This window comes from Bombyx mandarina, chromosome 01 (genome assembly GCF_030267445.1).
Source record: "Bombyx mandarina strain Sakado chromosome 01, ASM3026744v2".
NCBI lineage: Eukaryota > Metazoa > Arthropoda > Insecta > Lepidoptera > Bombycidae > Bombyx > Bombyx mandarina.
The window spans coordinates 14,959,705-14,974,191 of NC_143208.1; the positions used below are offsets into that span (position 1 = coordinate 14,959,705).

The 14,487-nt window shown below is 38.3% G+C and overlaps 2 protein-coding genes across 3 annotated transcripts in view; one reads left to right on the top strand and one right to left on the bottom strand.

The window, feature by feature from the left end:
• Positions 1-561: 561 nt before the first annotated feature.
• On the bottom strand, positions 562-12,203 carry LOC149503584 (uncharacterized). The gene is made up of 8 exons (XM_089730834.1): positions 11,891-12,203; positions 11,660-11,729; positions 3,559-3,780; positions 3,363-3,467; positions 2,999-3,136; positions 2,656-2,776; positions 1,988-2,100; positions 562-1,871 (listed from the first exon to the last, which is right to left on the bottom strand). Exons 2-8 carry the CDS (start codon positions 11,681-11,683, stop codon positions 1,149-1,151), a joined length of 1,446 nt encoding a protein of 481 aa, XP_089586960.1. The 5' UTR covers positions 11,684-11,729; positions 11,891-12,203; the 3' UTR covers positions 562-1,148.
• A 1,727-nt stretch (positions 12,204-13,930) lies between these two features.
• Positions 13,931-14,487, top strand: part of LOC149503585 (autophagy-related protein 13 homolog) — a 39,372-nt gene continuing 38,815 nt past the window's right edge. For both annotated transcript variants that reach the window (XM_089730844.1, XM_089730840.1), the window contains exon 1: positions 13,931-14,385. In XM_089730844.1, coding sequence (XP_089586970.1) covers positions 14,218-14,385 — 168 coding nt within the window. In that variant the 5' untranslated portion in view covers positions 13,931-14,217. The remainder of the gene's footprint in view (positions 14,386-14,487) is intronic.

The following is a 14,487-nucleotide window of genomic DNA, read 5'->3' on the forward strand; positions in this document are numbered from 1 at the left end:
CGGGTAGGTACCACCGCCCCGCCTATTTCTGCCGTGAAGCAGTAATGCGTTTCGGATTGAAGGGTGGGGCAGCCGCTGTGACTATACTGAGACCTTAGAACTGTATCTCAAGGTGTGTGGCGCATTTACGTTGTAGATGTCTATGGGCTCCAGTAACCATTTAATACCAGGTGGGCTGTGAGCTCGTCCACACATCTAAGCAATAAAAAAAATAAAAATAAAATTTACAAGTTTTATAAACCCAATAAGCCTAAACTGACCCGAGCATTAAATACAATTATAAGTTTGATAGCAACAAACATGACGGATTTGGGGTCAGATGTTTAATCCTTGAGGTTAATATTTCGAGTGAGTTTACTGGTGGTAGGACCTCTTGTCAATCCGCACGGGCAGGTAACTACCACCCTGCCTGTTTCTGCCGTGAAGCAATAATGCGTTTAATAATATATATACGGTTTATATGTATTCGTGGTAGGTACAGGTGAAGCAAAAACTATACAGACTAATTAACGAATAGAATATCCCTTTAAATGTTTTATTCAGGAGATAATCAAAGTCGAATTATGTACTAAGTTCATTTATTTGTAAGTTTAATTATAGTCTCGGTGGACAAGTACATTAACACAAGTATTTAATGATAACGCTACAGTGGTATACACTTTTATGATTAAATCCATTGATGTTAAGCGCAAGAATAAATTGTATTGATCGTTACTAGAAGACACATCCATATTTTATTATTTCATCATAGTAAATTCATAAAAAGCGAATACATCGTCATAGCAAATAAAATGATCTTTCAACAAAACAAATAAAAATAACACTACACATTTAAATTATTATATAATTACTATTCTATTTCATTTATTAGTTAAAATTTATATGTCTATACTAACATCCATCATGAAGTAATACAATCTTAATAATTTGTAACGAATATATTAATTTCAAATATGTGATTATCATTATACGATTTCTATTAAAACAGCGATAAGTTAAAATTTTATACTGACGAGAACACTTAGGGACTGAAGCGGTTCCGACACGGCAAACAATGAATAATCAACACCATACTGAATTACATTTATGACACCAAATTCTACTTATTAATTACACGTATTTGAAAGACGTGAGACATCAGACTCAGTTTAGCGGCGATGACGGCGCCTCCTTTTATTAGTGTTGGGGCGATTTTCGCTGCCTTGTTCGTTGCTAGCATGGCTGCTAGAGGCAAGGCTGGATTGGCCGCTGCTAGATGGGCCGCTGGAGATGCCACTGCCGGATGGGCCGCTAGTTGGGCCCTCTGTCGGCTGCTGCAGTGAAGCGAGGCCGGTCCGGCGAACGCTGTTGTTATTTGGTATCTGGAGAATCCGAATGTTCTCTTCGTCCGAATCGTCGGAAGAGTGTTCGCGGGCGCGTCGCTCGCGGATCAGTGCCGCTCTCAGCCTCTGACGCATGCGCCTGCGTGCGTTGCGCGACAACTCGCGTTCGTTTTCGAGTTCGTCGCGTAATGGAAATTCGGCCGCGAATAAGCCGAGCCCTCCGGTGGCGTCGTTCAAACGCATCAGAGCATCGTGACCGAGCGAAGCGAAGGCGCGCGACAGTCTCGCGACGTCTTCCTGCAAGTCCTCTAGGAAGGGCTCCAGCTCGCGGTGGGCGCGGGACACTGTCGGCCTGGTGCTGCGGCTCGCGACGCGAAGGAAGAAACGCGGCTCGGCTTCGTCAGCGAGCTGACTCAGGGGAACGCGGCGGATCGTGAGTTTCGTGTTTATAACGAGGGGCGCGTTTAGAGCACGAGAGTCGGCTCCGGTCACCACCAAGCAATGGCCGCGCTTCTTTAACGAACCTTCGCAGGAACGCACGGATGACACCTGAAAATTATTTACCACTATTTCTCCGTTCCTACATCGAGACATACGTGAAATGAACATAAATGAAACAAGTGAAATAATTTATTTAAACATATAAATCTCATTAAAGGCCTTACGGTGTCAATGAAAATGGCTTCGCGGTCGCATCCGGACAATGTGAGAGTGTAGCTGAAACAAAGCGAGACGCAGGGCGAGGCGGCCATGGTCAGCCAAGCGCATATCTTCTCATCTGAAAACAAGAGCGTTCTTCGATTTCTTCGTTGAAAAAATAAAAATATGTCTACTTCCAATGAAATTCTGTGAATATCTCGAAAATTATTCCGAAATAAGGAACGGTCATCCCTAAATGTCGACCTGTCGTTACTTGACGTTACTTACTACTGCGCAACTTCGGTTGCGTTGTAAATAAACAATCATACATTTTAACCCATAGACACAGCCCATTGAGTTTTTCTCCGGATCTTCTCAGTGGGTCGAGTTTCCGATCCGGTGGTAGATTCTGCGCAGCACTGCCCTTGCTAGGGTCAGTGTTAGCAATACTCCGGTTTGAGCCCCGTGAGCTCACCTACAAACGTTAGGGTGAAGCTGAAATAGCTTCACAAGGCTATCAGCATAGGTAGGATAAAAAAAAAACATTTTAAAGCCAAAATTGTAAATTTCAGGTACATACCTACAAACATTAAATTAGCTAGCTAAATCATACTAGATAAAAAAGGCGCAAAATAATGAAAAGAAAAATCTAAACCATTAATAATTTTAATAGGCGTAAATATTAAATTCTCACCGCTCATTTCGATTGTTAAGAAAAATATGCCCATATTCGTGACACGCAGAGCGGTTACTAGTTTTTTACAACGGGTGTTTACTTGCCAGGCCCTAGTGTATTCGCCGTTTTCAGCATCACCCTGAAAGTGACAAAACTTTTGGTACTCACATCGATTTTGAACAATTAATTATATAATGTACGATGCGTTATCTCGATTATATTGAACATCGAACGTCCGGCTAAGGTAGGGAAGCGTGTGAATTGTTTTTTTTTTTTTCGGACGCAAGCTCATGATTCATAAGTATTTACATTACATTGTCGAATGAAATCGTCAAATGCGGCCATGTTGTCTCTTGCTTACCTCGATAAGTTGCGGTGCGTGATGATAGCGTAGGTGATTCAGTATTCGTGCTGATGGCAACCTGACTTGATGCATTTGATCACAGCAAAGGCATCGGAATACACCCTTGCATGGATTAGGTGCGGCTAAAAGGGACACCTGCCAAAACTCCATCGGTTAGACAAATAATTAAAAAAGATGCAAATAAAATAGTTAATGTAAAAAGACGCTGCTAAGAAATCGTATCGAACAAAAGCTTCGATTTAACATGAACATGATTAAAATGTATGCCTACAGTAGGTACCTACCCACAATTTTAACTAAGAATCGATGCATGAATGTGTGAACATGTAAGCGTCTATTTAAAACATTTTTATGTACGTACGTCGATGTCGCTATCAGAGTCCGTGTCATCAGAATCAGTGTCTCTCGGCGGAGGCCAACAGCCATCTGGGGCCAGAATGCCCGTAGTGTGGCGTCCGGCAAGTTTCTAAAAATTAAGGGCAGTCTCAAAAAAAAATCTTAACAATTTTTTTATATTGTATTTCAATAATCGTATAGTTCGTGTAGACGATACTCACGAATGCCGACAGTTTGCGGAAGTTGCCAATCAATTCTTCCATGGCAAAGTTCCGTGTGCCGAAAAAAAGGGCACGGCAAACCGGGCACAAGTTGATGCGGGACTTGCATCTTTCGCATACGTGGTGCCCTTCGTTGCACTGGTAAATCTGACCTAACGGTATTTCATAGCATACCGGGCATTGCAGCAATATGTCCAAATCTGGCAATTCCTCTTCACCCTCCTAAAACGCAAACGGTGGTTTTAACTTAGACGACGTAATGCCTAATCGTGGATACTGGTCAGCACACATAAGGTAATATATCGGACCTCAATGAGTGAAACTTTAAAAGTGCCACCGATATTTCCTGACCCGAACTTTTGATTGTACATCATCTAACTTATAAGATACGAAACGAAAAGATTTGCTTCAATAAGTTCATTAAAATTGAGCGTATGTAGGAATTTTGTTTTCATTACAATTACAACTACGAGAAATTTGTTTGTTATATAGTTTAGTTATGTGCATGCTATTCTGCTAAATTTAACAAGATTTCGAGTCATTGCTATTTTTTTTTTTCTTCCGATTCACTGGCAGCCAAGGGGGTAAGGCTAATTCTAGCTACGCCTCGACGGGTAGCTGAGCTCACGGGCTCAACCTGGGAGAATTTGCTAACACTAGCCATAGCAAGAGCAGTGCTTCCCAGAATCTACCACCGGATCGGAATCGCAACTGACTGAAAAGATCCAGCTAGAAGCTCCGTGGGCAGAAATGCTAAGTAATTATTGAGTTACAAAGTGAAGGATAAGTGTCACTTTTATTTCGATAAGGTTTTTCCTGTATCAAACAGTTCATTATACCTTTGTCTTTAAAAACTAGAATTTAACTTTACACAATTGATCTTATTTTTTTATATAATTTCGTTGTAAATATTCCATTTAGGTAAATAAAGAATATTTCGTCTTATATCGACTGGTGCATGCCGCGAATACATAAAAACAATTTACTACTACATTATAGGCGTCAACATTCGCATACTTTGCGTCCTTTAAACTCATTTGAATAATAAACAAGTACAAGTGTTCACAATTCAAATAGCTGCATCGGTTTGCGTATTATTAGATTTACATCAAGCTATTTTTGTGCAAAGGCGCATCTCTTTTCTACAATATTTGTTTTTGTCTTTTACATTTAAATTTTTCCATCACACTTTACATTTCATCGTATCATACTGTGCACAAGGTACAGTTTTCATGTTACCTACATGCTTCATACCTTAGAACCCACGTACTTACGGATCCATCAGACCCAATAACCTTTGCATTAGACGCCTTCAGCTCTAACACTAGGGGCAGGCTTAGGGACCCCGATAACCGTATTCGTAGAACTTGACAAAGAGTTCGATGTGTAACCTAACCCATACATCAGCCCGCTGAGTTTCTCGCCGGAACTTCTCAGCGGGTCGCGATTCCGATCCGGTAGTAGATTCATTCGCAAAGCAGGTGCTCTTGAGCTGTTAGGTTTCCTTCGGAGGCGCTCGGGCAGCTGTTAGCAAGTTCCACCCCTCTTGGCCGAGCCTTTGCTCGCCCACCTGTACTGGTGAAACTGGAAAGGCCTCCGGGCCACCAGTAATACTTCAATCATAAAAAAAAACCTTAGAACTGTGCTGTGTTTTGCACATGTATTAGGTGGGTAGGACATATATAATTTAACAATTAATACAGTTTTTGCTGCACAATCCGAAATTCCCACGGTGATCGAAATCGTCTGAGTTCTCTATAGGACTTAAATAATATTATTTTAACGCTCTCTGCTTATATTATTTAAGTGGATTCAGTTGAAGCTTGATCTTCAAATGTATTTGAATTATACATTACATTATACATGACATTAATAGCCACTATAATAATAATAGCCACATATTACATTTATGTAAATTTTGTTCGTGCGTTTTCCACGAGCAGCAATTCTCTACACGACAAAGCCTTTGCTGAACGACAGAATCGTCGTGTGATCCGGCACTTCCTCGAAAAGCTCATACTTAATTCGTACTCTAGTTTTATTAGTTACAGTATAGCGACACGAAGTGAAGTTTTTTTTATTTATTGCTTATATGGGTGGACGAGCTCACAGCCCACCTGGTGTTAAGTGGTCACTGGAGCCCATAGACATCCGCAACGTAAATGCGCCACCCACCTTGAGATATAAGTTCTAAGGTCTCAAGTATAGTTATAACAGCTGCCCCACCCTTCAAACCGAAACGCATCAATGCTTCACGGCAGAAATAGGCAGGGTGGTGGTGCCCACCCGCGCGGACTTACAAAAGGTCCTACCAGTAATTACGCAAATTATAATTTTGCGGGTTGCACACAAGATGTTGTATACAATACGCAAGTTTTATTTTGAGCTATCATTGAGTATGTAAACGTTATGAAAAAAATTATTTATTTTGACCAATTTAAGCTTCATAAGCACTAAAGCTATTCTAATTAATTTAATTTACAAGCGATTGGACGAATCAACAGCTTAGGTGCTTTTACAAAACCGTGCAAGAATTGAACTAAAATAGTTTCAAGTAGAATTGATATTTCAGTAACATCGTTACGTACGTTTAATAAAAAAGTGAAATCAATAAGACTTGTTCAAAATTTTTCAATTTAAAAATTACTACTACTTAGTTACTAATAAAATAATTTATTGCTTTATTTCTAATTAAAAATGATCTAAAATTACACTAACCACACTAACGGGTTTTTAATCAAATAATGTAATATTCGGGATACAGCTACCCACTATGATTTTATTAAAATCGTAAGTACGCTTAAACTGACCTCATATTTTAATTCTAACCTATTAAAGCCTCTGAATTCAACCTGACATGCTGGTGGTGGGAAATATTTCGAATCCGCACTAGAGGTTAGCAGCAACTTTTTAAGAGACTTTTAAGAAGTCGTCGTGGCCTAAAGGATAAGACGTCCGGTGCATTCGTTGTTGCGATGCACCGGTGTTCGAATCCCGCAGGCGGGTATCAATTTTACTAATGAAATACGTACTTAACAAATGTTCACGATTGACTTCCACGGTAAAGGAATAACATCGTGTAATAAAAGTCAAAAACCCGCAAAATTATAATTTGCGTAATCACTGGTGGTAGGACCTCTTGTGAATCCGCACGGGTAGGTACCACCGCCCTGCCTATTTCTGCCGTGAAGCAGTTAATGCGTTTCGGTTTGAAGGGTGGGGTAGCCGTTGTAACTATACTGAGACCTTAGAACTTTATATCTCAAGATGGGTGGCGCATTTACGTTGTAGATGTCTATGGGCTCCAGTAACCACTTAACACCAGGTGGGCTGTGAGCTCGTCCACCCATCGAAGCAATAAAAAAATAAAATAAAAAAAAAGACTTGTGACGGATGCTCTTTTCGTATATATCCGTATTTTTGTCGGTTTTCGCGAGACGTGTACAAAAGCGTTTCGATTCGAATGGTGGGGCAACCGTTGTACTGTAAAAACTAAGACCTTACAACTCATCTCAACCTCTGGTAACCACTTAACATTAGGTGGGCCGTGAGTTCGTCCGCCGATCTAAGCAATAGATAAAATTAATGAAATTACGAAATTCACCTCGCAACGTTTTTCAACTGTAAAATATCTACCTGAGAAGTTGAACAATGTAATGACAATAGAAACACAAAATTAAGCCATGAAAGTAATATAATTATAGATATTAAGAACATGTGAAGTCAAGACATTTGAAGTCGTCGTGGCCTAAAGGATAAGACGTCCGGTGCATTCTTATGTAGCGATGCACCGGTGTTCGAATCCCACAGGCGGGTACCAATTTTTCTAATGAAATACGTACTCGACAAATTGTTCACGATTGGCTTCCACGGTGAAGGAATAACATCGTGTAATAAAAATCAAACCCGCAAAATTATAATTTGCGTAATCACTGGTGACAGGACCTCTTGGGAGTCCGCACAGGTAGGTACCACCACCCCGCCTATTTCCGCCGTGAAGCTTTTTTTTTTTTTTTTATCCTACCTAAGCTGATAGCCTCTCGTGAAGCAGCAATGCGTTTCAGTTCGAAGGGTGGGGTAGCCGTTGTAACTATACTTGCGACCTTAGAACTTGTATCTCGAGGTGGGTGGTGCATTTACGTTGTAGATGTCTATGGGCTCCAGGAACCACTTAACACCAGGTGGGCTGTGAGCTCGTCCATCCATGTAAGCAATAAAAAAAAAAACATGTCATAGCGTCGCAAAATTACCAAGTGATCCCCTGCAAAACGGACTATAGAGTGATGTATGTATGAATGATCTCGAAAATAATAGGCGTATAATTTTAATATAACACAAAAAAATTCCCAGGCTTATATTAGTGCTCCAATATCTTCATAGGTGTCGTAAATTTCTAAAATGACAAGCCTAGAAATTTGATACAGAAATTATTGTGTGCTATTTCCAGACTATTATTAATAATTTATCGTACGAAAAATAATCAAACACGAATTATTTACTTACGTGAGAAGAGGCCTTTCACGACACATGTCATGTATATATTATGCATATAAATTTAAGAAATAACACAAAACCGTGTAAGCCGTAAAAGAAAACCCAAAATTTCGAACTTTGATAGGGAGTCACTCCTTACGTTACTCCGTCTAGACGTTTTCGTTGGAAAGCTGACTGTGAAGATTTACAAGCCAGACTTTTCCACTCATAAACTGTTATCTATAACGATGCAAATATGACGACTGTCCAAAATTGTTTTAGTTTATTTTTTATCAGCCAAAAGTATTCTTCAAGACATTTTACGCCTAAAGCCCAAAAAGACCTATTTTAGAGTCACGGTTCGTAAATACCAGACTTGGTCAAAAATAATAACTTTGTGTTTTCTACAGGTTAAAGGTTAATGAGATAGATCTCATTAAATAACTTACTCCTACCAAAGTAACTAACTATACAGTTAGTGAGATTTTTCAGGTGGGCATATGACCAGGAGTCACCGTTGCCCCTGGATGTCAGCAATATCAGTCCTCAGCGACTGCCTACTGCTGAGGGATCTCTGCAAGCCTTGTTTGAAGAAAAACATGTCATGGCTCCTGGGAAACACCATGGAGGGGTGGGTATTGATATTAGAGCCAGATGGTTTATGGCAAATAAGATCCCTGGAAACGTAGTGTGAATGAACACTGCAGCTCCAGATAGTATGGATGAACTCGACTCAAGCTCGAGATGAAATGACCATCTCGAACAATTCCTCCGAGTACTACCTTTGGAACAGACAGTACAAAAAACACAGAACCAAAGTCACTTTGTTGACTCAGAAGATCAAAACAATTCATGAGACTTCCTTCACTTCAAAAAATATAAAAAGGGTTTTTATTATATATTTTTATTGCATTGATTGGTGGATGAGCTCACAGCCCACCTGATGTTCAGTGGTTACCGAAGCCCAAGGACATCTAAAACGCAAATACCGCCACCCACCTTGAGATATGAGTTCTAAGGTCTCAGTATAGTTACAACGGCTGTGCCACCCTTCAAACCGAAACGCATTACTGCTTCACGGCTGAAATAGGCAGGGTGGTGCTACCTACCTACCGTGTGCGCACTCACAAGAGGTCCTACCACCAGTAATTACGCAAATTATAATTTTTCGGGTTTGTTTTTTATTACACGATGTTATTCCTTCACCGTGGAAATCAATCATGAACGTTTGTTACGTACGTATTTCATCATAAAAATTGGTACCCGCCTGCGGGATTCGAACACCGGCGCATCGCTAGATACGAATGCACCGGACGTCTTATCCTTTAGGCCACGACGGGTATGTGTGTCTCTACATCTTGTAAGTCGGGTGTAGCATGACTGTGTTATCTTTACTTTCTGATAGAAAATACCAGTTATTTATTTAAATAACTCTACAGTGTAAAAGATCATAAAAATATGAACTAATTTCGAAAGATCATTGATAAGTAAAGAGCATCGGTATGGACCAAACATATTAATGGATAATATTGTTAATTTTTTTTTGTAATTATCTTTAACCTTAACTTTGACCTTAAAGGTAATCTCAAATACAAAGCCTTTACTGTGCATAGTTCAACAATCGCTTCATTGTCTTTATTTTTTTCAGAAATACATATTTTGTCAGATAGTTCACAAGCTACACAAAGATGGTTTCCATTGAAACTAAACTTAAATACTAAATCTACATTATTATTATTTTTTATTGCCCTTGTAGGCATACGAGCATACGGCCCACCTGATGGTGAGTGGTTACCATCGGCCATGGACTTCAGCAATGCCAGGGGCAGAGCCAAGCCGCTGCCTACCGAATAAACATTATTATTATGTTGCTATTAACATGTTGAACGCCATGCGGCACACCATTGGGCCTAACCTATTATACCATTCGGACCAAGCCAAAATCAGAGAATAAGTAATTTTATAAACTTGATATTTTCATTATAAAATTTATAAAATGCGATAATTTCCATAAATAATTTTAAGATTTTTTAAGATATTTTAAAAGAGTATCTTTATAAAAGCTACAACTTCCATTTGAAAACCAAGGCGTTCAGTTCGACTAAAGGGCCAGATCGAGGGCTTTAAGGAACTTTTTTGCAATTTTAGAGGAGAGCCATTTAAAGCTTAGAATTTGTAAAAAATATCATAACAAAATATTTCTTCAGCTTTTTGAATGACATGAAATGAATTGAAGTTCAATTAAAAACAGAATTGTTGATACTAATACCAAATAAAAGTGACCTTTAATTAGAAAGATAAATGTCACATATTGAGTGAAATGTCGCTTAAAATAAATAGCATTTCACCCCTCAATAGGTACAAATGAATAATTTTAATAAATTTTGCAAAGACACAAATCTTGTCAGGTGTAAAAGTGAGCAGTTGCAATGCAGGCACAGCTGTGAAATTTTCATGAACCTATCAACTATGTCATGAAATAATTAAGAAATCAATTCTGCAACAAGCAATAGACTTAAATTGTCATATGATTTTATGGATTGTACCGCGACTCCCCTTATAAGGTAGTGAGTGATAGAAGGAAGAGATAAAAATAAAACAGAGGGCAGCAGCACACATTATTCAGTAAAAAGGCATTGCACATAAAACATCGCATATGTCTAGGCTTAATCAGTGTATGGACTAAAAATGAAGCCGGACACTGGAACGCAAAGTGCACATGTTTGTAAGAATTGTATTATGATTATGTATTATGTAAGAATTCATTTCATTTCATGTTGTTTGTGTTCATAATGTGTTTAAACACATTTCATACAATTCTTGCAGAATGCAGAAAGGAGACACTGAACAAGCTTAGTATTGTGATTTAAAACAGCAATTATTTTGTTTTTGCTATGTTGGTCATCCATAACGGTCTCAAAAATTTTAAATAAACCCAAAAAACATACCACATTACTGTAACTGTAGTGCTATGCATGCATTTTATAAGAACATAAAAGAGAATGGTAATTCAAAATTAACAAATAATGTCTATGTAAACATGTGACTTGTTGTTGACCCTCTTCAAATCTTACAATCCCGTCTTCGCAGGATAGCCGTCCGAGGAACGTGGTATGTAAGGAATGTGGATATCAACGACATGGACCTCGAGTCTATCATTAAGTATTTACAATCGGCATCAGTGTGCTATTTTAAAAAAGTGGCACGACACCAGAACCTTCTCGTCGTAGCCGCCGATAACTAGATTCCCGATCCTGCGGACCGAATGGTAAATATTCAACGTCACCCTAACAATGTCATTTCGGATCTTCCCCATCCACTAACAGTACTTTTAGGTACCTCATGCACCGGTCATTATTCTCATCGGACCTGTTGCTTGTGACGAAGGGCTTGGCGAATAAATTAACTCACAGACAGCCCGCTGAGTTTTTCGGCAGTGGGTTGTGTTTGCGATCCGGAGGTAGATTCTGCGAAGTACTGTTCTTGCTAGGGTTTGCGCTAGCAACGTCCTCAGGTTTTAGCCCCGTGATCTCATCTACTCGCTCGGTTACGCTCATATAGCCTTTCAAGGCTACTTACTAGCTTAGGTAGGAAAAAAAACTAAGCTACTATATATATATAGTTGTACCTGAGGCGGCCGACTCTTCTCCATCGTTGATCGTCGACTGGAGCACTGCTATGAATCAATTCAGCACGATCTACCTACGGCGCAAGCAAAATATTGAAATAAATAAATAATCTCAAGGGTAAAAATGTATACTAAAAATTTATTTATTTAACTAATGGAATCAGGAATTTATCATTTAGTTTAGAAAACACACAGTTAAAAAGACTATGTACATAATATTTAACTTAACACCTACTTTTGCTCACATACATAGGGTACAAATGTAATTGTACAACATTATTGATCGCGACTATTTTCAAGCTCCACTGTTATATTCTCGTTGCTTTGATGAAATTCACTTGAACTGACCAACACCAGTCTAGGACGTCACCTTTGTTCTGGTTATTGGTTGTTAAAACAAGAAAATTGTATTATATGTCAAGGTTTCAAATTATTTTTTGTATGAGACACATTTTCTCCCAAGTTATCTCCACACTGAGCACTACGTCGAACAACTGCCACTGGTCTTCTGAACAGTAGGTAGGTAGTGATTATTATTGAAACCATAGCTATTTTATTTATATTCTTCAATTGAACGAGGCTTAAAGAATTATAAACCATACTGCCTAGTTTATTTATACGATTAAAGATGAGATAAAATGAAATCATTTTTTTTAAAACTTTTCATGGGATATAATTCAATGAAATGTAAAATTTTAAGTAAAATTATGGACATTCATTAAGACTTCAATGCACTTTTTGTAACAGAGAAGCCTCTTCCGAAAGTTTTGTTTCAGATGATCATTTATTTGTTTTTAAAAAACTGGAAAATTTAGAATTACTAGCTGACCCGGCAAACGTTGTTTTGCCATATATAAGTAAAAAAATTAAAGTTTTTAATTAATAAATAAAAAATAAGGGTTGATCGTAAAGGGACGAAAATTAGGGTTGTATGTATTTTTGTATGCTGTATCATAAAAAAATAAAAACAAAATTTAGGGGTGGACCACCCTTAACATTTGGGGGGATGAAAAATAAATGTTGTTTGATTCTCCACCCTGGCCGATATCCACGCTAAGATTCACGAAAATCAGTTGAGCCGTTTCGGAGGAATTCAATCACGTACACCGTGACACGAGAATTTTATATATTAGATTATACATTTGTACCCGTAGAAAAACTCAATTGACTAATAAATAAAATAATTTCTTTATCTCTGTGGCAATTGGCTTCTTGGATGCCAATGCTATTGCTGCAAATAGCGAATTTAGAAAAATGTTTAACTTTTATGTAAATTGGTGGGTAGGAATGTGATAAAAAGAAATTAAGGGAAATGAAATAAAATTGATTTACCGGAAATTTTAGCATATTGGCAAAAAAAATATGTGAAATAGAATGAATTGAAATTCGATGAGATAAACTGTAATTAATTAAGACCTTGTAAGGCCAAAAAACTTGTGGACACTTACAGTTGGGCTGGTCTACAAGTTTAAAGTCGCTCAGTGAGCTATGGAGGGGCCTATGCTTGGAGTTTCTCTGAATCCGGAACGAGGTGATCCGACAGAGAACCAAAGTTATCGATATAGTACACCGAATTACTAAGCTGAAGTGACAATGGGCTGGTCATATTAGCTGGAAAAGCCCTCAGGCTCGGTGAAGTGATGATCTGTGCATGGTGGCTGACAGGAGTTGGCGGAGAGAAGCTGAGGATCGTGCTTAGTGGGGAACAATTGGAGAGGCCTATGTCCAACAACGGACTGCCACAGGCTGGTGACGATGATGATGATGAAACCCGAAAAGCCACATCCAGCTTGAGCACTTTTACAGATGCTAAGAAGCCGCTAACAAGCCGCTATTAATATTCCTGTAAACTTAAGAATTCACCCCTTACGTTCCCGCCAAAAATCCTCAATTACCTATTTATTTTTCCAACCTCTTGCTACTAACCTCGATGGGCTATTAGTTTTAAAGGACGTGTATTTGTCGCATTCTACGGGTTTGACGAGAACGGTGACCGGTGCTTGGAATGCCTAAGCATACCGGTAGTGGATCGGGAGGATCTGAAAAGGAAATGTCCACAAATATTTAACATCACTCTTCGTATTTTCATAAACTTACAAAATCAATGAATAATTAGAAAAAAACATGCAGATTACACTAGAGATTAGGTAACAACAACATTATTTACAACACAGTCATTGATTACAATACATTACCTGTATAATTAATAGGTACCTAACTATTATTGAGATCATAGATTATACACTTATTATTTGAGATTGAGATTGAGTTAATCTTCTTTCAAGATTCTTGTGCGGAAAAGGTCTTTGAATTAATTTGTTTTGAATGATATTGTATTGTTTTTAATTAATATTTTACAAAAGTTTGGCATTTCGAAGTTTTAACGGAGTGTCAGCACTGTGCTTGTGAGAATTTAGACTGAATATTGTTAATTCTTCTTCAGGCGTTCAACGCAGGCACGCCATATAAAAATAAAAAGATAGGCTAAAACTGCGTAAATGGTCACGATGGAGTGAATACGCCTATTTTTAACCTTACAACGATTTTAATTTGTCAAAATGGCAGCATCGAACTCAGAAATTCAAGAACGCTGCCGTTTGTATAAGTTCACCAAAGTTTTGACTTTAAAAGTTGCACAGATTGTGGTCCAGAGCAGGAAAGGAAAGAAAATCAGTCAAGATTTTAAACCACAAAATGGTGTTGATTCTACACCACCTTTGCAATGGGTAAGCTAAAAATATTTTAAAATTCAATACTTATTACAGCTGTGCTTAAATACAGAGAAACGAATTACAAAAAAGTTTTTCACAACATTAATTAATTTTGTT

Excerpts from the sequence above, each read along its gene's own strand:
- LOC149503584 (XM_089730834.1), bottom strand. The coding sequence starts at position 11,683 with ATGGAGAAGAGTCGGCCGCCTCAG. Across the intron at positions 2,101-2,655 it reads CTTAACAATCGAAATGAGCG|ATGAGAAGATATGCGCTTGG; the intron begins GTGAGAATTTAA and ends TCTTGTTTTCAG. Across the intron at positions 1,872-1,987 it reads AAGCCATTTTCATTGACACC|GTGTCATCCGTGCGTTCCTG; the intron begins GTAAGGCCTTTA and ends AATAATTTTCAG.